A 22,461-nucleotide genomic window follows, 5' to 3' on the forward strand; every position below is an offset into this window, starting at 1 on the left:
ACCCCACAGGACAGTTCCCCCCAAACCTACCTCGGTACCAGACGACCCGGGGCGGGGGGACCCCCGATGCCTCACACGCCAGCACAGCCTCTGCCCCCACGGCAGCGAGCACCACGCCGCTCACGGCAGAGACCGACGGCGGGTCTGCACGGGGACGAGAGGGGGACTTTGGAGTGACCCTCGGAGGCGCTAGAGGGAGGCCTTCCACAGCTCACCCCACACCCGCCTCCTTGCCGCCCGGAGCACCCCGGCTCAATCCACCTCAGGGTCCCCACAACTCCCCCAGACTGGGACGCTGTCCCCACGGGGGACCCTGTGGCAAGGGTCACCTCTTCGGAGAGCCTGGCTGAGTCCTAGGGGGTGGCCACTTCCCTCTGGTCCCCTCAGCACACCACCTCCCTCACGCCACCCGCTCCTCGCGCTCCACGGCGCAAGCGTCTCGGTCACCCATCTGCGTGTCTGCTTTGTGCCTCCTCATTAGAATGCAAACTCCGCCCGGAAAGGGACCATCTGCCCACTGCCGTGCCCCCAGTGCCTGACGCGTAATAAATACCACAAACATTCGTGGACAGGAGGGAGGCAGGCCCCTCCCATGACGCACGTGGCCCGAGTACCTGTGTAGTAGAGGGTGACTGTCTCCTGGTCTGTGCCGACCTCATTAGCAGCCTGGCAGCTGTAATTCCCAGCGTCCTCCGGGGCGACCCCCTGAATAATCAGGGTCCCCTGGGCATCCACGCGGATCCTGGAGTCGTGCCATAAACACATGCCGGGTCACACAAGGGACTGTCCATATGAGTAACAAACTAACACCACGACCAGTGACAGCCATTCTGCACTGACCGCTGGCTCTGGGCCCGGCTGTGTGCTAAGTACTTTACGTGCATTGTCTTTTTTCTTTTTTTCCAGCATATTATGGGGGTACAGATGTTTAGGTTATGTATGTTGCCCTTGCTCCCCGCCCCCAAGTCCGAGTTTCAAATATGTCCATCCTTCAGGTGGTGCTCATTGCACTCTTTGTGTTGCATTGTCTTTTTTAATTCATGAGGCTCAGAGGGGCGAGACAGTTTGCACAAGGTCACACAGCCCGAATGCAGGAGGCCGCAGCCCGAGCCCCGTCCGCCGAGCCCACACTGTGGCACTGCTGCGTTTCCAACGCCATCTCGCTCCGGCGTCTCACGCGCTCCCAGGAGGAGGGCAGGCAAACGCCGCTCCCCGTCTACGGGTAAGGAGACCAAGGCCCAGAGAGGTCCCCTGGGAGTCCCTGTCCCCCTCTGGGAGGGTGGGCCCCTCACCTGCTGTCCTCTTGTAGGGCGCGGCCATCACGGCTCCAGGAGATGTGAGGTGTGGGGTAGCCCGAGGCCGAGCAGCCGACCTTCACCTCCACGCCCTGGGAGAAGCGCTGGGACCTGGTGTGGATGCTGACCTGCGGGGCCTCTGTGGCCCAAAGAGTGGACAGGCGGGGACGAGCCCATCAGAGCAGCTGTGCCGGCCCAGGTGCCCAGCCCCAGGCCCCTTCCCCCCTGCCCAGGCACAGACGGGCGAGACAGAGGAAGCAAAGGCCCCAAAAGGCCCAAATCCCCAGAACGGCTTCCTGGGAGCCGGGGTAGACCAGGCAGCCACCCACGCACTCCCCAGACCACAGAGGACTGACTTCCCAACACCCCGGCCTGGAGCCTTGTGCTCCCTAGAGCTCCCAGCACCTCGGGGAGCCTCAGGGAAATGTCAGGCAGCTGCCCGACTGGGACGGCTCTTGTCTCCCGTGACTTTGAGGCACAAAAGGCCCAAGGCCTGCCCCACTGCTGGCCCAGACGGAGGCTCTACGCTGGCCCTCTGGGAGCTCACAGCACAACAGACTGGCCAGGCTCACACAGAGCTCACAGCCAGCTCACCCAGAAACAGCAACCACAGCCCTCCCACACCCTGGCAGACACAGCTCACAGCTCCTTCCTGCAGAGCCCCGGTACGGCCTCAGAGTCCTGCTCAACACACTCCGGACGGCCACTCAGAGTCGCCGGCAGAGAGAACTTGCTCGAGAAAATCATTTTCATACTTGGGGAAACAGCACCCCAGGGAGGAGGATCTGTCTAAATCCTGGGTGGACCCGAGGCCATGCCCAGATCTCAGAACACCCCGGCGGGTGCTGTCTCCACCGCTGCTCTGCCCGTCTAGTCAGTGCTGCCTGATCTCGGCTAGTACCTCTGAGCTTCCACAAGCTTCCAGGATTCAGGCCCTGCCCGAGGTATTGGGCAGGGGGAGGAGGGAGAGAGACAAGAGAGGTGCTCAACGCCATGGGAAAAGGACAAGCCACAGTGAAATTAGCTTGGCCTATAGCAGTAGAAATTTAAGTTAGATATTAGGATGAACTTCCCAACAGTGAGAACCACTAGATTTTGGCTAGGAGGTTAGAGAATCCTCTCTCCCTGAAGGTTCAGAACACACTAAAAGGGCTGATGTCAGCCAGAGATAATGTCCAAGCAGGGGATGGACCGACAGGCTTATGGGGTAAATGCTGGGCGGTGTGTTGCGTTGGGGAGACAGCAGTGGCAGGAAAAGGCTCACCTCGCACCAGGAGCCATATGGACGCCCTTGTGACCCCATTGGCGTTGCTGGCCACGCACTGGTACCGCCCACCGTCACTGGGGATGACACCACTGACCTCGAGGGACAGGTCAGCCAGCTGGGTGACTCGGCCCGTCGAGGCCGGCAGGACTCGCCAGTCCCGGACCCACGTCAGGTTGTAGGGGGCCTCGCCGAGGACGCGGCAGGATAGAACGGCAGTCTCCCCCGGGGACACGGTCACATTGGTGGCAGGGATCAGCTGCGGCGGGGGGTCTGCAGGGACAGGAGCACAGGAGGGACTGAGGCGCTGAGGCAGGGGAGGGGCCGTCCTGCAAGCCCTGGCGGTGTGCAGGCCCTGGGACCCCGCCCCAGCCCCAGCCCCAAGGCCCAGGTCGGCCTGTGCAGATTGCTCAGGACACGTCCGCTGGCAACACAGGTGACCAGCATCTGCTCACCATCCTGGGACAGTGTCGCCCAGGGGTGGGGGGGTTCCCTTCCCCCACCAACGTCATACACCCCCGAGGGCCACATGGCATGTGCCCGCTTTCCAAACGGCAGCCAACTGCAACACGCAACACGCCCTGCCACCCTCCACAGCCTCTGGCCAGCGACTCCACCCCGGGAAACAAGGCCTCGGAGATCACCAGCGAGGGAGAGAGAGACGCACTCAAACCACCTCTGTGCCAGCAGCAGGCTGTGGATGACAGCCGAAACACGCCCCCAAGGAGGGACATGCTAAGAAAACTGCTCTCTGGATAGCGAAAAGCCACAAGAAGTGACAAGATCGGAGAAAGCTCTGAAAGGAAGTAAATCAAACTGGTACAATGTGGGGATTACAAGCTCTTTTATCTTCTTCTTGCCTGTTTATATTTTTCTGGTCTCCTACGAGGAGCATGTGTCACTTTTTGTACTCAAATGTAGAGAAGCTAATCTTTCCACGCACACTGGGCTCCTTTTCTTCTCTACAGAGCAGCTTGGGTTTGTAATTTTAAAAACAAAGCCAATTTCATTTCAAGATGGTCCATGGCATTTCCGATCTTCCCCGCTCGATGGTGCCATCCTGGCGGGGACCTGGATGCATTAAGGGATCAGGACCACAAGATGGACAGTGGCTGCTGAACGGGCCTGGGGTTTCTGGCCAAACTCCAAGAAGCCAGGGGCGGGATTAACACTGGGCAGGGCAAGAGTGACCCAAGCCGGGCTCCTTGACACACAGGCCATTCGGGGTGAGACGGTCCTGAGTGGGGGCAGCAGCAGGTGTTGGCGTGGGAGCCAGCCTCTGGCTGGGGGACGGTCCCCAGCAGCTGGCTGGCTGGCTGGCGTACACCCCACTGAGGGAGATGGCTGGAGGGGATCCTGGGGGGAGGAGTCCAGGAAGGAGGGTGGTATGCAGAAGGGCACCAAGGGACAGACCTGTGACGACAATCTGGGCATTTGCTCGTCCAGTGCCAGCCCTGCTGACTGCCGTGCACTCATACGTGCCTTCTTCGGCCCGGGAGGCCCGTGGGATCTCCCAGCTGCCGTTTCCTGATCCCCTGCAAACAGAGAACAGTAGGAGACACAATCACACTGACCCCAGCCAGGGTCTCCCCGCCTCGTCTGGCCTTCAGGGGCCTCTGCCCCCTGAATCCTGCCCAGAGGGAGACCACAAATCCTCCATGGGACCTGACAAGAGGAGGCGAGCAGCCGGACACGTGTGACTCCATGATGTGCTGTGTGGCTCTGAGCAAGTCCCTTCCCTCTCTGAGCCCTGGACTCCCGTCCATAAGGTTAGGGCCTCGCAGGTCCTGCCTGCCCTGACCCCCATGGAGCCGGGCCCTGTGTGGGTCGAGTTTTCCAGGAGCCGAGGAAGGGCCGCCGCTCCTTCCCGGACCCAGCAGCGGGGCAGTCTCGGGACCCACTCTCCCCGACCCCTCGCTGCACAGAGGTCTCCGGGCTGGGCTGCCCAGGAGGACAGCATGACCAAAAGCAAGAGCCCTCTCCTGCCACCCACTCCGCTGAGGTCCCTCCAGGGCGTCAGCATCCCGGGAGCCCTGTGGCTGGGGACAACTGGCCACTCACTGGAAGTGCCTCTCCTCGCCCAGCCGGGCTCCGTCCCGCCGCAGCTGCAGCCGGAAGGGGAGGGCGCTGTGCACGGAGCAGGACACCAGCAGGGGCTGGTGCAGGTAGCCGTGGATCCTGGGGGGCATGCTGACCAGGGGGGTGCCTGCGGGCAAGGACCAGCGTTCAGAATTTCTCCCTGCCGCCCCTACAGCCTACACTTGCCACACTTGGTGACACAGAGACCCAGAGGGGTAAATCAGGAGCCAGAAGGCCAGGATTGAAACCCTGGCTCCACCACTCAGTGGTCACCGAGAGCAGGTTGCTTCACCCAAGCCTCAGTTTCCACCTGCACACAATGGGGGCGGTCATTGGTATTGTCCTCGTCGTGTTGTTTTGTTTGTTTAGAGACAAAGGTCTTGCTCTGTTACCTGGGCTGGAGTGCAGTGGCATGATCATAGCTCACTGCAGCCTTGAACTCCTGGGCTCAAACGGTCCTCCTGCCTCAGCCTCCCAACCAGCTGGGACTACAGGAGCACATCACCATGCCTGGCTAATTTTTTTTCTCTTATTTTTTGTAGAGATGGGGTATTACTATGTTGCCCAGGCTGGTCTCAAACTCCTGATCTCAAGCGATCCTTCCACCTCAGCCTCCCAAAGTGCTGGTACTGGAATCACAGGCGTGAGCCACTGCGCTCAGCTACATCGTATCATGTCGTGTTGTTTTTTGGGGAGTTGGTGAGAAGTGTTGTGTGGCGAGCACGTGGCGTGAAGCACGTGGCGTCACAAGCTCTGCCAGGTGCAGCTCCCGGGGCTGTGTGGTTTCTGGGAAGGACGTTCAACTCGAGACCGGCCGGCGTGGACCAGCCCTCCTGACACTGCACCAGCCTCGTCTCGAGTGCCTGGGACCGGTTCTGGGGATCGGGCTCTCCAGGGCTGTGGGTGGGTTTGTGCAATTGATCCTCTGCCCGGAGGTCAGTTCTACCAAATTTGTTGGAGGGAGGCCTTTCCATTTAAAAATAAGCATAGCTGGAGCATGGCTGTGAATGCGAAATTCACACGCATTTTTGAGATAAAACAAGAGGCTTCAATGAAATCTCATAGCTTGTTAAGCCCCATGGGGCCCGCACCAGACGCCACTGCCCCCCTGGCCTGACCCTGGTCTAGAGAAGACACGTTCTCTTCCCTTGGCTATCGGAACCATTCCAGCGGAGAAGTCTGAGAAAGGCCCCTGCAGGGTCAGCCGCGTCCCTGCAGAGCTGGGGTTCCCGGGTCGGCGCGCAGCCTTCGTGTTGCCCCATCCCGCCAGGGCAGAGATGCTCCAGGGGTGAGACAATGCGCCAGACCTCCCCAGAGCACAGAGCTGGGGCGGGAAGTGGAGGGTGACATCATGCTCCAGGCTGCCTGCCACATCTCATCCCCCGGGAGAGGGGTGTCAGACCATCCAGCCACGTCCTCGGCTGTGTGCAAAGCAGCCGCTGCTCACCCACACACCCTGGGAGCCTCGGCCAGGCCAGCTCAGGCATCCCTTTCTACGAGCTGAGAAGGCCCAGGCCCCCAGGCCACCCCCACCTCTCCAAACCCAGAGCCACCTGCTCCAAGGCAAATGCCCAGCTTTCCAGACCTGGACGGCGGGGCAGGAGGCAAAAACCCAAACCACACCCCTCCCCTCCACGTCCATCTAGAGCTGAGAGGGAGTCCAAAAGCCAGAGCTAAACCCAAACCCTTAGATCCCCCTGAAAGAGCAGGGGAAAGAAAACAGAGGCTGTTGTTCCCCTGCTGAAACGCCTTCCTGAAAGTTCCTCCTCAAAGCTGTGAAGGCCAAGGGAAGAGAGGCCCAAGAGCCACAGCAGGACAGTGGAGGCCGGGAGGCTGGAAAGAAAAGGTCCCCTGCTCCCCCACCCAGCCCCACCCTGTCCCACCCAGGTCCTCAGTCCTCTGCCCCGCCGTGGCCACTGGGCCAGCCTCAGGAGCCAGCCCTCCCTCCCCTCTCCACGCCCCTGTTTGAAGTGGGAGAGGAGCTGCCACTCACTGAGATCCCCCGCAAAGGAGTGCTAGAATGTCAGTGACACCCACGTCCAGGGGAAGGGGGCTGGAGGGCGGGAGGAAGGCAGGGAAGGCCAGTGAGGAGGCCGGATGGCCAGTGAGCCCAAATACCCCTGCTACGACCAGAGGCAGACGTGGACAGCCAGCGACTCCACCTGCCTTCTGGGAGCTTCTGGCCCAGAAAGTGAGACCTGAGGGACACAAGGAAGCCAGCAAAAAGCCACACATACGGGAACCAGCACGGCAGGACCAAAGACGGAATGACAAAACGGCCTGGCCTACGATGAGCCAATGGTAACAGCAGCTGCCACGTGGAGGGCTGCCACCGGCCGCACGTCCTGAGCACCCAGTGCCGTCTCGTGTGCACAGTTTATGGAACCCTCGGAGCAGCCCTGCGGGATGGGTGGTCTCAGTTTCCTCACCTACAGAATGGGGACACATCTCAGAACTGTGTGGGCATCAGTGAGCTAGTGCGTGGCAGGAGCCCGGTCCAACACAGGCCCGTGGAAAGTGCCCCAAAGGGTGACCAGAATGACTATAATCACGGTGGGACTGACTATGGCAGAGCGGATACCCATGTCTGCCCTGCCCACCGCTGCGTCTACAACACCGTGGCTGATGCAGAGTAGATACTAAAACGAATGTCGGATAGTTGGCTGGCTGGACAGATGGCTGGACAGATGGGTGCACAGATGGGGAGGGTGGACGGATGGGTGGATGGATGAGTGGGTGACTTTGCTCTAAATCCTTGAGCTGAAGGCCACGTGTGAAGCATCTCAGTACTTAGCATAACGCCTTACAGGGAATAGCTGTCCCTAGACGCTTAAGGAACAAACGTTTCCCAATCTAACCAGGGAAGGCTTCCAGGACTCTGAGAGAGCCAGGGAGCTGGGGGACAAAAGAGCCACCCACTCACCTGGGGGCACCCCGCTGTACGAAACTCCAGACACGCGGAGGAGAGTGTGTCCCTCGGGGTCCTTGCCCTTCACCTTGAGGTAGAAGCGCTCCTGGGGGGCGTGGAAGGGCGGCCCGCCCCACAGCTGGTGGGCGGAGCCGTTGGAGAGCGGCCGCGTGGGCAGAGTCAGGAGGGGCTGCCCCGAGCTGCGAGTGAGCTCCACTGAGCTGAGGCGGCCGGGGGCCTGCAGGCCCGTGGAGTTGATCACCAGGGAGATGGGGACTCCTGCAGAGGGAGAGCGAGCAAAGAGGTGCTGGCGTCAGAGTTGGGCTCCGTGACCCTCCTCAGGCAGGGCCCTGGGACCACACCCTGGGGGGCCCCGCCTGCTCTGCCCTCCTTACCTGCCCCTTCCTTCTCTACCTAGCCCCTGTGCTGACTAACGCTGAGGGGGGCAGGCAGAGAGGGGGCCCTGCTACTGTCCATGGTACTGAAATGCCGCTGCCCTTCCACCCCACGGCTTCGCACGGGCAGACCCGGGAATGGCCTGTCCCTCCACCCCGCAGCAGAGACTCTGCGGGCCATCCTCGACAGCCTTGGGGAGCGGCCTCTGGCACCGCTCGGCCTCCCCGTGCCCAGTTTTCTCCGCTTTTCTTTTCTCTCCTGATGGAGACGTGGTACTTTTCACGCTGTCCCAGGAAAGGCGGAGCTGGACTCGGTTTCATAATTCCTTTAGTTGATTCAGGGACGTCGGTCATGTGTCTTCCTCTTTGGACAGCTATACACTTTTTCTCTCTCAGGGATCATAAACTGGGGCCTGTGGATGTGGTCGATGGGGTCCATGAAATGTTTTAAAACTTTGGAAGAGACACTGAACAATCAGGAAAGGGCGTGCAAGAATCTAGAAGTCCAGATTCCTTTGAACACTCAGGCGAGTCAGTGCTGGGCCCCATTCCCACGTTGGAACAATCGCCTTGGGACAACGGTGTGTCACCACCGCCGCTCCCGTGGTCCAAGGCTCCACTGCTCACTCAGCCACAGCCTCCCGCACTCCCTGGTGTCCCCAGCGCTGAGGCCAACTGTCAGCACTATTTATCATTTGCCCACACTGTTTCTCTTCTTTAAAAAAATGCCTGGGACCCACCTCTTTATCAAAAGCAGAAACATAACAGGGTCACGTGTGGCCCCCTGCACCCACTTCCCCTGAGGATGGGCCCTGGGGACAGGCCAGTCTTCAAGCCCCACAATGGCACTACGTTTAGGTTTCTTTTCTGCTATTGGCAAAACAAACCCAAAACGAGCAAGTCGCCCCTTTTCACTTTAAAGATACGACCGCTGGTCCTGGCAGGAATCCGGCAAGGCCGACAAGAACAACAAACATCAGCAAAGACAGACTTGAGAGAGGAAGCCCTAAGGGTCTGGCCTGCACCATTTTTGGCCGCTGTTCAGTGGTCCGGAGTCAGCCTGACCTGGTCTTGGCCCCTCCTCGTCTCTCTTCGGAGTTGATTCCAGCAAATCCTCCAATGGCCCTGTGGCAAGGACCGTATTTTCCAAAGCTTATATTGGGACCCGTTTCCAAACTATAAATTGGGACCCTTGATCTGGCCACCGGATGGTGTTTTCTAGCATGGAGCTCAGGCAGCCTGAGCCAGGGGCCCCTGCCTTCCTGCGCCCCGTGTGGGGCACTCAGCATCCTCCAACTCTGTAGTGGCTTCCAATCAGGAAACTGACCCTGTGCCTAGGCTACTACGACCCTCAGCCTTGGGGCACCCAAATGTCCCCTGGCACACTCATTCCTTTGGAGCAGGGCGCTGTCTCCTTCTCAGTAACCCCCGGCCCGCTGGCACCAGCCTGTTCACTGCACGGCCTGACGTTCACTGGGAAACTGAGGAAGCGGGACGGACTCCACACACAAGGTTTTGACAGAAAGAAAGGGGGGTGAGAACTCAGCAGTAAAGGGGACAGCAGAGGGTCCTGGAGGCCTTGGAAGGCGGGAGGATGTTGTACAGGTGAATGTCACAGTGTCAGCTGGGCTGGGGGCTCAGCTTACATCGCTATGGTCTGGAGAACGGCCCCGCTTAGTCCTTCACGGTCACACACGCCAAGCCCCCCCAGGCCTCCCCTCTCCCCGAAGCCAGGCCCCCTCTCTTCAGAGGCAGCTCAGCACCGGCCGCAGGGGCAGGCGACGGTACCTTGCAAGGGCCACTCGATGGTGTGGTTGAGGTCCAGAGAGGGCTGAGTGGAGAAGCCGGCTCGGAAGTCGATGTTGCTGACACCTGTGATTCTCACTGAGTGGCGGCCGCTGCTATAGACCTAGCACAGGCCCAGGCCCCATGTCACCGAAGCGTCAGAGCCCGGCACCCCAGCTCAGGGCAGGGGGTGACTGACCTGACCCGGCCCAAGTCAGCAGCTGAAATTTTCCCACCGTTGCAGGCACACGGGCAACTTCCCTGCTCCTGGGGCCCCGGCACAATGCTCCCAAGCGGAGTAGCGCAAGTCCCAGCTTACGGCCCCAACCTGAGTGGACTCTTGAGGCTGCCCCGCCTTTCAGCTCCCCCAACACCTGCAGCCCTGTCTGCCCCGCTGCACGTCTAACTCCCTGCCCTGCCTTCATCTCTTGGCTCGAAGATGCTCAGATTGAAAGGCAGGTGGTAGGGGCTGCCACTTCACCTGCAGCACCTGGCATGGTGCCTGGCACACTGTAGGTGCTCAATAAATGATGCCCCATCAGCAGGTGCTCCCGCCCTTCCAAGGCAGCAGCCTGCCCCAACCCAGGGCACTCTGCCACAGCCCCTGGCCCCAGCACTTCGTAGATGGCAGCAGGCCCCACCGAGCTGTACGCCCGAAGTCACCCTTGCTTCTCCTACACAGTCCTCACAGGACAGAGTTCCCAGCCACAAGCCAGCTCCGTCATCCAGCCCTGAACACTGAAGTTGTTTCTCCAAGTCCTTCCTAAATGTCCCCAAACTAATCCAAATCACTCCTCTTCCTCTCCCTGGTGCAAAGCAGAATGCCCCTCCTTTGTCCTTGACCCTTTACTTCTGTTGATACGCCCACATCGCCACCCACCCGCCAGACCTCCCAAGGCCCCAGGCTCCCCAGGGCACACAGGAGGGAGATGGCTGCAGCCCAGGGAAGCTGGTCTCCCCCTCCCCTTGCACCCCAGTGCCCCTACCTTTATGGCCCACAGCCCGGGGTGCTCAGGCTTAAAGGCCACGACCTTGGCCGAGTCGGGGATGCTGAGCAGCACGTTGAGGCCCTCGTCCTTCTGCAGGATCCTCCCTGAGGACGGCCCAAGGATTGCTCAGTCCCTGGCCCTTTCCTGGGGCGACAGGGCCCTGCCTGTCTCCAGGAACCCACAGCCCACCAAGCACCACCTCCAGGCTGCCCAGGAACGGACGAGGCGCCGCTGGGGCCCTCACCTCGTTCTGCCCCACCCTCAGGTGCAGGCCGTGCACCTGGCCGCTGGACCTGGGTGTTCATGACATCTTCAGAGCACCATGGGGCCAGGTGACCACGTCCAAATCACACTGACCCTGCCCCTCTGCTGACCTTGACAAGCTCTCACCTCCCTGAGCCCCAGCTTCCAGCGTGGGCCCGTGCTGTGAGTCCCTGCCACTGTGAGGCCGCACTGATTACGACAGGGTTGGGGGAGGGGCTCGGTGATTGGGGGAGGGGCTCGGTGAGAGCCTCGCGTTCCAGGGGCCGCTGCTGTTTTACTTCCCCATGCCTGGCTGCCACCAGCCTTCCCGCTTCCTCACCCACCATGGGCTCCCTCTCTGCTCCCCGCTTGGTGCCCCCCACTTTCTTATCCCTGGAACCTCGTGTCTTAACTCCCTCCCACCCCGGGTCTCTTTCTTTGTCCCTTCCTGGGCTTCCAGCTCCGTCTTGCACGTACCCAAAGGGTCTCGGACTTCGATCTCGGGCCCTGGCCCGCTCAGCGAGATGGTGACCTCCTTCAGGCTGGGGTCAAAGGGGAGTCTCCAGGTGTGTTCGCCCTCCTCCTCGTGGTCCGTGGACAGCAGGTGCACCCTGGAGGCCTGGATAGCCGACTCCACCCACTGCAGTACCTGCGAGGTGAAAGTGAGCGGCTGATGCCACCAGGTGCCCATAATGTCCCGCTTGTGTCTGGCCGGAGGCAGGCCCCTAACTGGGGGGCCATGTGCAGAATCTGGCTCCCCCTCCCATGGGTTTTAGGCAACATCCAAGATTTCCAGGTCACCCAAGGCCACCCTACTCCCCACCGTCCTACACCAGGCCTGATTCACACAGGATCACCCTCCCAGCTTCTATGGGCTCTGAGTTGTGATACCTGAATTGAGGGAAGGAGCACGCATGTCCCTCTGCCGGGAAGACTCTCCTCACCTTCCTCACCTGGCCAACTTCTACAGCACCCACCTCCTCCTCCAGGAAGCTCTCCTGGTGCCCTTACACACAGATGAACCTGGAGATCTGGAATCTCCCCAGACCCCTGCAGCCCATAACTGTGCCCAGGCCCAGACCGCGCTCCCGCCAGGGTGCCGCGTTCCCCACGCAGGACCGAAGGGAGCTGCTACAAAGACTTCAAGTCTCTTCCTGACCCTCAGAAGCGAGGAATTAGTGGATCACCTTTTCCCAGTGTTAAGAAATCTTAAACCCTTGGTTCCTGTAACTGTTTATCCACTCTAAAATCTCGTGTTTTGGATAGTACCACTGAGAATCAGAGCAAAGGTAAGGCCCTCGGCCTGGAATACCATAATACCTCTTAGGTACATGTTTACAGTGTGAGTTTAGGGGGCTCTCAAGCTCCCTCGAAGACACCCCCCAGTGGGTGCAAGGACCCCATGTGAACAGCCCTTGATCTAATCTAAGATGATATCTCTCTGGGCACAGAATTATTTAGTTTCTCCAAGTCCTTACCACAGCCTTCAAGACCCCATAGTCTGTGGCCCCAGCCACCTGTCCAAGCTGGCCCGAGGTCCCTGTGCCACTGACTCTCCCCATGGCTGCCATGCTGGGCCCCCACGCCTCGCCCGGGCAGCCCCACCCACACACAGGCCATTCTCCCGGCAGGAGCGCCCTGTCCCTCAGCCACCACCTCCTGGCTGCTCTTCCCCTCCCAGCTGGAACAGGCCCCTCCAGTCCCAAACAGGTTCTGTTCCTTGGTACACACTACTTAGCAGCAACTTGCACCCCGATTATTCACACTCGTTGGCTCGAAGGCTCTCTTCCCTGTTGGCCTGGAGCTCCGTGGGGGGCAGAGACCCCCCGCTGTGCCCACGCATGCTCAGCCCAGGGCTCACTGGCCGACACAGAGAGGGCTCTCGGGAGTCCTGTTGACTGTGTGAATCCAGCAGGACACACGTCTCCTGGGCAGGGCCATCAGGGTCGCCATGGTCCACCTCCCGGACGTCTCATGCAATCCCTCCCCTCCCCAGCTCACGCCTCCTCCCTAGCAAGTTCTCACAGGTTCCAGCAAAGAAGCCAGGGAGCAGGGAAAGGAGGGGGCCCCCAAGTCTGGACCTTCTCTTTCCAGGCCAAGTGACCTCAAGGAGCGTCCAGAGCAAAACACAATGTACCCAGTGTACACGTCAGTGCCAGACCCACAGAGAGAAAGAACGACTCCAAGGGAATTCAGAACCCGGTGGCTCAACTACACTTTCTCAGCCGGAGGCACCCTGAAGACAACAAGAACTGCCAAAAAAAAAATCTTTAGTTTGTAGTTTTTAAGTTGGCAGAACTATCAGCGTTGTGATTTTGAAACTATTTTATGTATCTTGTTGGATAAAGCAAATAAGATGTTAATATTTCCTGAGTTAAGATTTTCTCTTATAACCAAATGTAAGAGAGCTGCAAGTATAAAATCAAATAAGCTTCATAAAAGATGTGCAGTGTGACATTTGAATACTGAATTTATACTCAGTATAAACTGTCTAGACAGATAGATCTGAAGCAATGATGTCCCCAAATGCCAATATCGATGATCACCGCTCGTGATCCCAGATTTTGGTTTCTAAATAGCATTCCCACTAGGGTTCCTTGGAGAAATGGCCAATTCCAGGCCTGGAGAAGGCAGTTTATAAGGTAAGCCTGGGACAACTGGTTATTCCATAAAGCAAAGAAGTTCCCAAGAACAAATGGGGGACACATGAAAAGAACCCAGGAACCAGCTTGAAGGAGCTCTCCCTGGAGCCCACAAAAGAACAGTAATTGTGATCAACTGAAACACGCTGAATGACATAACCCACGTGCACCTAACACACTCAAAAAAAGAGAAAGCAAAATTCAAAACAGTAAAACTTCACTTGCCACCACTGAAGGTGACTTCTTAAAGAATAGTGATTCTGTGACTTTTCAATAGGAATTGTACTTCAGAGAAATCAAATCATCCCTTTTGATGCACAAAAGTCCTTTTTCTTGGAACAATGCCCACCTGTAAATGTGGAAGGGATGATGCACTAGGAAACCATCATTTTGCAACCCCTGGTGAAATAATCATTTCAGGCGAGGCTCCTCTATGAGTGCTAAACCGTTAGATGAAAGGTTGATGGGGAACTGGATGTCCACGCAGAGCCAGAACGTTACCCCACAGACCACTCAAGTCATAAAGGGAAAAACATGGCCTTCCAGTGCAGAGAGCTGGCTGTCACCACCATAACCCGGTAATGCGACTTATCACCAGCAATAATAGTAGGACAGTCTGACATTATTTCCTCCTGATGTGATGCAATAGAAGGCACACACAGCACCAACTGTGGAATATTCCTGCCAAAAAGCTAGCCTCCATCTCGTCGGGTCTAAAGACCGGCCCAGTTTAGGGGGAATGCAGGGGATAAAGAAAAAGTTAATGACACCATGAGGAAACAATCAGAAGAATCCAGAACATGGGGACATGGTACAAATGCATGGCTCTTCAGCAACTTGGTGTCATTAATAAAAAGCAGACTGCTCTGGATTTAAGGAGACCTAACAGACATAACAACCAAGGGAAATGAAGGGCACGTGATTCAACCCTGATTTGACAAAAACTGTTATAAAAGACAATTTGAGGACAATTAGGGAAGTCTGAATAGGGATTGGGTATTGGATGATACTAGGAAACTTTTATTAATTTTACTAGATGATATTATGGGTTATGCTGAAAACTATCTTTAAAAACAAAAACCACGATGAGTTTATTCCTGGACAAAGCGTCACGGTTCAGCATAAAGTACAGAGAGTTAGCTAAAGCGGGCAGAGCAGCAGTGTTGCCGACGGCTGAACCTAGCTGGCGGGCACATTCTTTTTACTCTTCTATATCTTTGAATTTTTTCATAGTAATTTTTAATGCATAAGTCCTCTAAAAACGACAAGTATGCCATGACCTTGAGAAGCATCTGAGCAAGAGCAATGGGTCCACCGCCGCGTGCCGACTCCCGTCAGCTGGAGATGGGGCTTCCTGGAAAGCGGTTTGAAGAAATACGAAGCCACACCCAGCCTCAATTAGCAAAAGTTCTGCGATCGATTAGCAATGGGCTTAGAAGGCAGTGTCCTGCATGCCAGCTCCCGGCCGTCCTCGCTCTGAATCATCACCCTCCGTTTCTGCCTACCCCGCAATCTTCCACGGTGGAAGGGAAAGCAGGGAATTGCAAGCATCAGGAAATGAGCTGGAACATATGTACCCAGAAGCCCACAGCTAGATTTCAGCTATCCCAGGATGAGAATTCTGTGTTCTGAAAACTCATCTGTTTTTCATAGCTGGAGCTGCTTCACTCTGTTTCGCCTAGCTTTCTAAGTAACACGTCTCGTGAAAAGGTTCCACCTGTCTTGGCTGAGGAATGGGGACGAGGTTCTTCGTCCATGCGGGGGTGGACCAAGGACGGCAGCCAAGAATCTCAGCTGCAGAGGCGGACAGAAGCTGGGGGTGTGAAAAGCAGATCTCCCGGCAGCAGAAAAGCAGCTCTGTGACCACCGTCCTCACCCCCAGGGCCAGCCCTTTTCAGGGGCAGGAGGGACTCATCACTGGGCAAAGCTGCAGGAACTGGTGGCATCACCAGTCGACAATTACCCAGGCAAGTTGCACCCGCTACTGTGTTGCGACTGCTGTTACAAGCGCCTGCCAGGGTGTTCTGGTGGAGGGAAGATGCCCAGTGGTTCAGGCTACTGAGCCCAGAGAGGGCTGGGACACAGGACGAGATGCCAGTGACCCCACCAGTAGGCGGCCTGCCCTGTTAGCACATCTCCACTTGGGAGTTGGGGCGCTGGCCCTCTTGCCCACAGCCAGGCCTTCTAGGCCCGGTGGTGCCCCAGGGCTCTGGGGCGGAATCCAGGGAGCCTTCCGAGCAGAGAGGTTTCGTGAAGCAAGCTCAAAGTTTATTTGGTGACGGCAATGGCTTCCAGATGTTAGCGGGGCCAGGGGGGCAGGGGCCAGCAATGCGATAGGGCTCATCTCCTTGTCACTAATGGGGAAGGAACGAGAAATCTGGCGCTGCTACCCTGGCCAGATGGCTGCTGCTCGGCCCTTCGCAGCAGATAAATCGTCCCCGAGGCCCCTTCCAGGACACTTGACAGCTGGGGCAGCTGAGGAAGCGGGGAGGGGAGGCCGGGAGGCTGGACGGGCCTCCGATGAGAACACTGAGGCCCCGGTCAGGAGGCTCAGCCAGGGTGATGGAGACAGGGCCCTCCCTGGTCCGGGGGTTCTGCCCTTGCTAGCCGGGCACCCCTGGCACTCGCCCCAGGCTGTACGGTTCTGAGAACCTTTTCCAGAGAGAGCTTCTACTCTCCAGGGGGCTTTGATGGGACGATGGGACGGGGGCGCTCTGGGCCCCACACCAAAGCACGGAGGGCTGGAATTCCGCCATCGCAGACTCCTACCGAGGGCTTCCCAGGCCGTTTCCTCTCATCCTCGCTACCGTCTCACGAGGCACGGCTCTTGTTAACCCAGCTGCACACAAGGGCACGAAGTGGCCCAGAGAGGTTCAGTACTGTGCTCGAGGCCACACCGCAGGTAGGCAGCAGAGCTACGCAGTGGTCTGAGGCCAGGCATTGTGCCCTGGAGTCCAAGTCGTGTCCGTGCCACGACACCGCCTCCCAGGGAAGGGCCCAGGATGAGGTCACCTCTGGGGCCGTCCTGATCCCTTAATCAGAACCACCTGAACAGAACCTCCCCTCCCCCATACTATCTTGGGGGCGGGTCTCCTTCCCCCGTCGACGCTCAGGATGTGGAGAACCTGCCACTCGTACCTGCTGGCACTGGGCACGGGAGGGGTCTCAGCCCCCAGGACGGGCCGTGCTGGAGTGTATGTCGTGTGTGCTGGGGGGTGGGGGAACAGAGCAGAGCGGGAGGCCCAGTGCCCCTCCTGGGAAAAAGATGGAGGGGCCTTCCCAGGCCCAGAGAAGCTGCAGGATGGTGGGGTTTGCCCAGCTCCGTTGCCCCTGCCCTCCAGCCTGCCACTGTCAGGGCCGGTGGCGGTGCACTGAGAGGTGTGCACTGTGCTGGCACAGGGGGTCCTCAGACCTATCTAAGTCTTAATAAAAAATGCACACCTCTCAGACAGGCTCGAGGGGCCACACTGCCTGCCTCTGACACAGTCCCCTTTCTGTCTAAGGATGGTAAAAGCTCCAAATTTCCCCTATAGGGGAGGGGATGTTCATCTTCCTTTAGTTACCCCGGAATCCCAAGGGGGGTCCTGGTACCAGTGAGGCCACCACCACAATTGGAAAAAGCTAAATGCTCCAAAGCGGTGGGACGTCAGCTTTGATTGACTGCCCCCTCCACGTGAGCACCCCAAGCTGCAGCTGGCACCTAGCAGGTGCTAAATACATTGTGGGAAGAGAGAGCAGAATGTCTCTCATGCCACACTGGATGCACTCTGAAAAGGTAAAAGGATTAACTACACATGCACAGTTTGGGACTTTTGCACCTTCTGAGGAGCTGCCCCAGCTGGAGCCCCCGGCTCAGGGAAAGGCACTGTTCATCTCTCCCAGGAGGATGACCACAGCCCTGGCTGCCCCAGCCACCCTCCCAGGCCTGCCCAATTTCTGGGGACACATGGAAGGGGCTGGGTCCAAGGCATCAAGCTAAGGAACGACAGAGCTCTACGTCCAGGAAGGAGAGGAATCCGGGCCCCGCCCAGAGGCTGCCAGTTCTGGCCGTCGGTGGTCTCACTGAGTCAGACACATGCTGCCCGGACAAGACCCCCGAGGCAGAAAGCTAGGCACCACGGCCAGGAGCAGGAGATTTGCCCAGGCTCCTGCCCTGAGGGAGAGAATCGGGAAGCCCAGTCCCGCACCTGGGCAAGAGTCCCCCACCGACCGGCGCAGCTGCCCTGCACCTGACTCGCCCCGGCAGGAACCCCGTTCCCGTGTCACTGCCCAGAGAGCCCTCCCCAAAGCAAGAACCAAGCCGCCCCTCCACCCTGAAATGCCGCCCACCCTTGCTTGGGTGGCTCAGTGCCAGGGTAGGCTGACATGCCAGAAAATGAAGCCTAATGTGTCGCAGAGAACCATAAACACCATCTGTCAACAGGGAGTAAGTCACGCGAATGCAAATACGGCCCCGGGGACAGTTCTCTTCAGTTCCGTAAACACACAACACACGAAGTCCTCTCCCAGAGGAGACGCAGGCCTCAGAGACATCGCCTCTTGCACTTTCCTCTTCCCAGGGCCTCGGGCACGCGGGACCCCGTGTCCATCCACTCACCAGCTGTTTTCCCAGCACCTGCTACATGCTGGGAAAGGCATAGCCTGGTGACATTCAATAATCACACGATTACAAAATTTCAATTATGTACAGCAGCGCAGGGAGCTGGGAGAGGGTGTGGAAGGAGATGTATCCTGACAGAGAATCAAGGAGGGTCTCCGTGAGCAGGGAGGATGGAAGGAGCTGGCGGGGAGGGGCCGGAGGAATGAGCCGCATAAGCAAAGGCCCTGTGGTGGGGATGCTGGGGAAATAGCAGAGGCCAGCAGGGCAGTGAGTGGAGGGCGAGGGGGAGAGCAGTGAGATCACAAAGGCAGGGGGTGAGATTAGGATCTGGACACCCTCTGGGGGAGACAGAGAGGGACCTGCTGGCTAGTCTCACTGCAGGAGGACGCAGTGGGCAGCCACAGCCTGCTCACACAGTCTCAAGGTCAACCGCCAGCATGGCTCCCCAACTCTGTTCAGTGGCTTCACCACAGCAGCTTGGAATCTGCCAAGCTAGGAGTGTTTACACCACGGAAATGGGCGTCCTTGTCCTCCCCAGAGAGATGGTGTGCATCATTTACCACTCGCCCTGCTGCTGGAGGGCACGTGTGGGCAGGGGAGGGAGGAGAGCCCTCCCCGGGGAGGGAAGGAGGGCAGACTCCAGGTTCAGAAGCAAGACCAGGAGCAGACACCTGGTTAGCACTGGGCTCTGAGTGTACCCAGACCAGGCCCCTCGGGCCCAGCCAGCAGGCCCCTCCCTGCCGCGCCCCGAGCAGCACACCAGGCGCTCACGACCCCTGTGCTTCCACCCACCCCGGTTTCCTGGCTCTGGGAGACTCTCAGAAGAAACCTCACACCCACACTCCTGCCAAACTTTGCTGGGTCCATCCTGCCACCCTGGACCACCCCAGGGTGCTGCTTCAAGCCTCAGTCTCTTTACCTGAATATTTTGTCTGGAAACCCCAGCACCTGCTGTTGGAGTGGCTGGGAGGGTTCAGCAAGATGGCATCATGATCCCTGGGCACGGCACTTCCTGCGCCTGCTTTGGGCGAGCGCGCAGCGCTGCTCCGCCGCAACTGCTACTCCACCCCTGGCAAGGCCATCCGGAAAGGCAGGCTGGTGGTCACTGCCCTCGCCATGCCTGGAAAATGGGCTCACCTCTGTCACTTGCTGTTTGTCCAGGTGGAACACCTGCCCAGAGCTGGTGGCAGCGATTTCCTCATAGGCCAGGTAACCAGGATGGGCACGGTCACCACAGTCTCCCGTCAGCACGAAGACCACCTGCAAGACGGACATGCAGCCTGGCTCTCCACTTCCCTGGCCACCTACTTCAGGTGTGAGTGGCAGGGCCCCAGCCAGGGTGGAACGACCTGGGACAAGTCCGTTCCTCTCTCAGCTCAGGTGACACATCTCTGGAGTGGGAATAATAAGGGTGCCCATCTCACAGGGATCAGGGACACAGGGCCAGGAATACGGCAGGTGCTCAATAATCAACGACAAAGAAGAGTATGGAAGTCAACTCATCACGGGGCAGCCCCTGGAGGCTGCAAAGTTGGAGGAAGCTTTAAGACCCCAAGCGTGCTCTCGACGCGGGAGCAGAGAGGCCATCGCAGCCCCCGGGGTCTTGCCCGAGATGCCGAAGAGCCGGCCTTTCTCCTTCCCCACTCACGTTCCTCCCCAGCCCTCGCCCCAGAAGCAAGAAGCAAGAGCCCCGGCACGTCTTCCAAGCCCCGAGACAAGAGGAAGGGGACGCAGCAGCAGAGACCAGGAGCAGAGGCGACGCCAGGAGGAAGATGGACGGCCCAAACTCTGCGGGGTGTGGAGGAGGAGGGTGCTGTGGTCTTTATCAGGAACAAGCCTCACCTGGCCGGGCACGGAGCATGAGAACGCACTTGGAACTCTCCAGGGCGGCCGCATGGCTGCCAGGCTGGACCCCGGGCCATGCAGGAGGGGCACCCAGCTCCTCTCTCCAGGTGGGCGCTCAGGGCTGCTGAGGGGGAGACTCCAGCTTCCTTGGGACCCCCTTGTGGTGGCCACTCAAGCTCCCCAAGGCCGACTCACTCACCTGCGACTGTTTAAGCTGCAGGAGCCGCAGCAGCTCCTCCTTTTTGTGATAGTCCTTGGCGCGGGCGTCCGTGAAGACGTAGATGAAGGAGCCAGGGTTGGCGACCTCCACGGCAGCCTTGATGGCGCCCACACTCATCTCGGGGCAGTCACCGCCTCCCTGGAGGGCAGGGGCTTGTCAGCGGCTGCCACCCTCCTCCTCCAGACGGGACCCACCCAGGGACACGTCCGAACCCAGCAGGAGTTGGGAGTCACCTCAAGCTGCCTCTGTCCTGCCCACCCAGGGGCGGGCCATGGCCCCAACCACTCCCTTCCTGGAGACACAACGGAGCATCCCTCCTGCTTTAACTTCGGACAAGCAGCATCGTTCATTCATTCGCCCGTGCAAGAGCGACAAGGGCCTGCCCAATGTAATCTGGTATGGGAGGCAGACGCTAGACCAGTAAACCCAGCACAAGTATTTAATTACCACCGTGGTGAGTGCTACAAATGGGGAGGGCGGGAGGGAGCCATGGGACCCTCTAGCAGCAGTACAAAGAAGCCACTGTCAGCCCGGCTTAAAGGAGAGCAGGGGGCCAGGAGGAGGCAGGGGTGGGCTGGGCGCAAGGGAGGCCGCAGAAGGCCCCTCCCCAGTCCACTCTGCAGCCTGCCCTGGTAGTGACACCCGCCCTCTCTGCCCACCACATGAGAGCTCTCTACAGGAAGGGCACACATCCATCTCACCTGGTTTGTCCAGCTGCCCGCAGCAGCAGAGCTGGCAGGGAGTGACTTTTCCATAAGTCACCCAACTAGGACTTACTGAGCCCCCTGTGTGTGCTCGGCCTGTTCTGGGCCCTGGGGGATCTGGCAGTGAACTAGACTGAGATGGGGGGTCCTCTGCCTTTTAGGAAGCTGGAGGTCTGGGCGGGCAGGAGGAAGAGCAGGTGCTGGGCCAGGTTGCTCACCATGGCAGTGGAGCCCCCGTGGCCACGGGGCATCTGTCCCAGCCTTGGGCCAGTTTGGGGGGTCTGACCTGACCTGCCTCACATTCTCCCCCAGCTTCCCCATACCCTCACCTGGGCATCGGCACTGCCTCCTTCTACCCTTCAGTCATTCTTTAAATAACGAGCACCTACTGTGTGCCAGGCACAGGCCCAGGTGCTGAATGAGGGAGGGAAACCCAGTAAGTACAGATCTTCAGGGCCCTCAAGCCTCAAGTGGGCTCAGGCCTCAGGCAGCGCTGAGAAGCAGGTCATGGTCAGGGGAGGAAGCCACCATGTTGGCCCCTGGCGAGGCACAGACTTTGGTCTCTGGCATGAGCTGGGGGGAACAGCACAGGGGGGCAGGGCGGGGCGGCTCACCTGCACGTAGAGTTCTCTCAGCTCCCTCTGAAACATCGCCGGGTCTGCCGTGAGGGTCACCGGGCCAATATCTGCAGACAAGAGAGAGAGAGGCCCAGATGGGCTGGGACCCCCAGCTGCACAGCCTGGCGACACGACGCATGTGATCAGAGGGGCTGCGGCCGCACACAAAAGAGGGAGAGAGAAGGCAGCCACTCCCAGGGCTGTGGGATCGCCCAAGCCGGTTCCGACTGGCCCAGAGCTCCGGGGGGCACAGGGCTGAGCTGAGGCAGCTCCCGACCTTGTGACCAAGACACTCAGAGGCCTCCACTCTGCCATCCCACTCCCACTCTCGATGGGAAATTCTGGGAAGAAGAAGAAATAGAAAAGCAAACAAATAATCCATTTTGGGGACACAGCAACTATCCAACACCCACTGACCAGTGAGAGTAGAACCTTCCAGAATGGAAGCACTCATTTAGAAAGAGCAGCAACAAACATCACAAAGACGGATGACACTCGACCTCGGCAAGGGTGTGGCGCAGCCGGAGCTTTCGCTCACTTTGGTGGGAACACAAAACGGTTCGGCCACTTCGAAGACGACGGAAGTTTCCGAAGAGTTAAACATGCACCTGCCATACGATGCAGCCGTTCTCCTCCTAGGTGATTACGCAGGAGAAGTGAAAGCACGTGCGCACGCGGAGACTTGCTCGCACACGTCCCCAGCGCCGCGCTCACGAGAGGCCCAAACTAGCGGCAGGCCGAACGCCCGTCCTCCGGCGCATGGAGGACGCGCCTATTCCCGCGATCGGTTCCCCTCGGCACGGAACAGCAAACCGCCCACAGAGGCGGCAGCACAGGTGACGCTCACAGACGTGACGCCGCGCGAAAGAAGCCAG

General features: G+C 58.9%; 1 protein-coding gene across 1 annotated transcript in view; it reads right to left on the reverse strand.

Moving 5' to 3' along the window:
* The window catches only part of HMCN2 (hemicentin 2), a 140,126-nt gene that overhangs the window by 104,421 nt on the left and 13,244 nt on the right, over positions 1–22,461 (reverse strand). Inside the window, exons 2-14 of the mRNA XM_012639709.1 lie at positions 21,584–21,654; positions 20,245–20,403; positions 19,338–19,460; positions 11,436–11,607; positions 10,713–10,819; positions 9,730–9,850; positions 7,562–7,825; positions 4,621–4,765; positions 3,973–4,094; positions 2,560–2,832; positions 1,293–1,434; positions 615–742; positions 31–144 (exon numbers count right to left, since the gene is read on the reverse strand). Of these exons, the coding sequence (XP_012495163.1) occupies positions 31–144; positions 615–742; positions 1,293–1,434; positions 2,560–2,832; positions 3,973–4,094; positions 4,621–4,765; positions 7,562–7,825; positions 9,730–9,850; positions 10,713–10,819; positions 11,436–11,607; positions 19,338–19,460; positions 20,245–20,403; positions 21,584–21,654 (1,941 nt within the window). The remainder of the gene's footprint in view (positions 1–30; positions 145–614; positions 743–1,292; positions 1,435–2,559; positions 2,833–3,972; positions 4,095–4,620; positions 4,766–7,561; positions 7,826–9,729; positions 9,851–10,712; positions 10,820–11,435; positions 11,608–19,337; positions 19,461–20,244; positions 20,404–21,583; positions 21,655–22,461) is intronic.

The sequence above is a fragment of the Propithecus coquereli genome, unplaced genomic scaffold (assembly GCF_000956105.1).
Source record: "Propithecus coquereli isolate 6110/MARCELLA unplaced genomic scaffold, Pcoq_1.0 Scaffold142, whole genome shotgun sequence".
Taxonomy (NCBI): domain Eukaryota; kingdom Metazoa; phylum Chordata; class Mammalia; order Primates; family Indriidae; genus Propithecus; species Propithecus coquereli.